The 1818-nt window shown below is 46.9% G+C and overlaps 1 protein-coding gene across 1 annotated transcript in view; it reads right to left on the minus strand.

The window, feature by feature from the left end:
- The window catches only part of ADAMTS1 (ADAM metallopeptidase with thrombospondin type 1 motif, 1), a 24904-nt gene that overhangs the window by 9761 nt on the left and 13325 nt on the right, over window positions 1-1818 (minus strand). Inside the window, exons 4-5 of the mRNA XM_009327898.1 lie at window positions 1574-1651; window positions 179-393 (exon numbers count right to left, since the gene is read on the minus strand). Of these exons, the coding sequence (XP_009326173.1) occupies window positions 179-393; window positions 1574-1651 (293 nt within the window). The remainder of the gene's footprint in view (window positions 1-178; window positions 394-1573; window positions 1652-1818) is intronic.

Genomic DNA, 1818 nt, shown 5'->3' on the forward strand with positions numbered 1-1818 from the left:
CTCTTTTTTTTTTTTTTTTTTTTTTTTTCTGAAAGCAATTCTTGCCCTTTGCCGGCTAATCCTGATAGCTACAGCCAGCGGTGCACCTGTACTTCTGGGAAATGGTTCCTTTTCAATCACTTAAACAGAGACATTTACGTAGGTGCAGCCAATATTTTCCTTCGAAGCCATAACCAACCGTAGTGGTACGGCTAATCCTTTTGAATCTTTATATGCAACACGCATGCGATGTGCGCAGCCCGAGTAACGCTGCCTTCCTGTTGAGGCCTTTTTGGAGGATGAGGGCGAAGAAGTGGCGAGCAAACGCGTGAACGAAAACCGAAGCAGGGTACCTGTTGGTGACAACTCCCGGACTTCCAAATTAAAAAAAAGATGCTTCAGTGTCAGGCGACACTGCGTTTTACACAAGCGTAAAACTCAGAGGCTGAAAACAGAAGTAGCAAAGTGTGTCATCCTTGTGACACAGCGAACATTTCTAAAATTCTCTGTATCCACTGTTCTCTTAGGATGGAGTGTCCCATTTATGCCACTAAACCTAAACCGAAGGGTTTTCCTTCCAATTTAAACCATGTCAGATAAACTTGGAGCCACGCTTCTGTGTCAATCGCACAGTCTGATTCCCTGCTACGTTCCAGTAATACATTTCTTTCCCATGGTGTTCTGTAAACCATACAAGCTTAGAAACACACTTTTTTTGAAGTTGTGCAAAAAAAGTCTGAAAAGATGAACCCAATTTTCCAGTTACTTATTCCACAAAAGTGCTGTTGTGCAACATAGTGATGAGCAAAACCAGAACTGGGCCTCAAGTGAGGGATTTTCCTTGGTATACAGCAGGAAATGCTGGACTTCTTGAGCAGAGTCTTGGCTTTGAGAGGCTGCGACTGCTGCCCGTCAGCAAGTCAGGGGCGGAAATATCCATTCAGTTACAACAGAGGCCTAATTTTTCGCTCGAGTCGGAGATGCGTGCCAATCTCTAGCCTTATCTTTGAGATCTGGTAACGCATACCCAACTCTGTCATGCTTTTCCTAGGATAGAAAACTCACAACGAAGGTACGGTTTGTTCGTACTCTGAATTTTGTGTGGCGTATGATACGTACCTAGCGGTTTACGTGTTTTGACTATTTAGGGAATTACTAATTACTAAAGATACGGTATATAAAACACGGAATTGAAAGGGAAGCATTTTTATAGTTTATTTTTGAACTTACGTTCGTTCAAGATAGTTACGCTTGCAAAGACGTTAATTAAGAAAACCTCCCAGTCTGTCAGCATGATTGGTGTAACGCATAGATCGGCAGGGACCAGAGCTAGGCCACTTCGGTGTCCACCCAGGACACGTCCGCCCAGGACACGTCCGCCCAGGGCACGTCCACCCAGCTGCCAGCTGCACCTTTGCGGTAGTATTTTACTGTTAGCTTTTGCTTTAAAAATCTCTGAGTGGAAAAGGTCCCGACCACCTTAAAACAGCCTTTTTTGGCGTGACAAGTCTTCCCGATGTTCCACCAGGTGGCACTCGCCTATAAATTTTTTTTCTCGCAGGGTGTCCCGGGGTTCCTCTCCCAGGTTTCAAACCGTGCTCTGGCGGAAAGGCTTACGTTTTCGTACCGTTCTCCTAAACAGACCCGTGATGAAGACGACGGTTTTCCTGCCCTTTGTAGAACGTCCAAGAACGTGTTTTCGCAAAGGGCTCGGCAGTTGCCTCGCTTTTCCCCTACCTGCGCGGTGCGCTGCTGTGAACAGGCAGGCAAGGCAGGCAGGGCAGGCAGGCAGGGCAGGCAGGGCAGGCAGGCATGCAGGGCAGGCAGGCAAGGCAGGCA

The sequence above is a fragment of the Pygoscelis adeliae genome, unplaced genomic scaffold (assembly GCF_000699105.1).
Source record: "Pygoscelis adeliae isolate BGI_AS28 unplaced genomic scaffold, ASM69910v1 Scaffold14, whole genome shotgun sequence".
NCBI classification, from domain to species: domain Eukaryota; kingdom Metazoa; phylum Chordata; class Aves; order Sphenisciformes; family Spheniscidae; genus Pygoscelis; species Pygoscelis adeliae.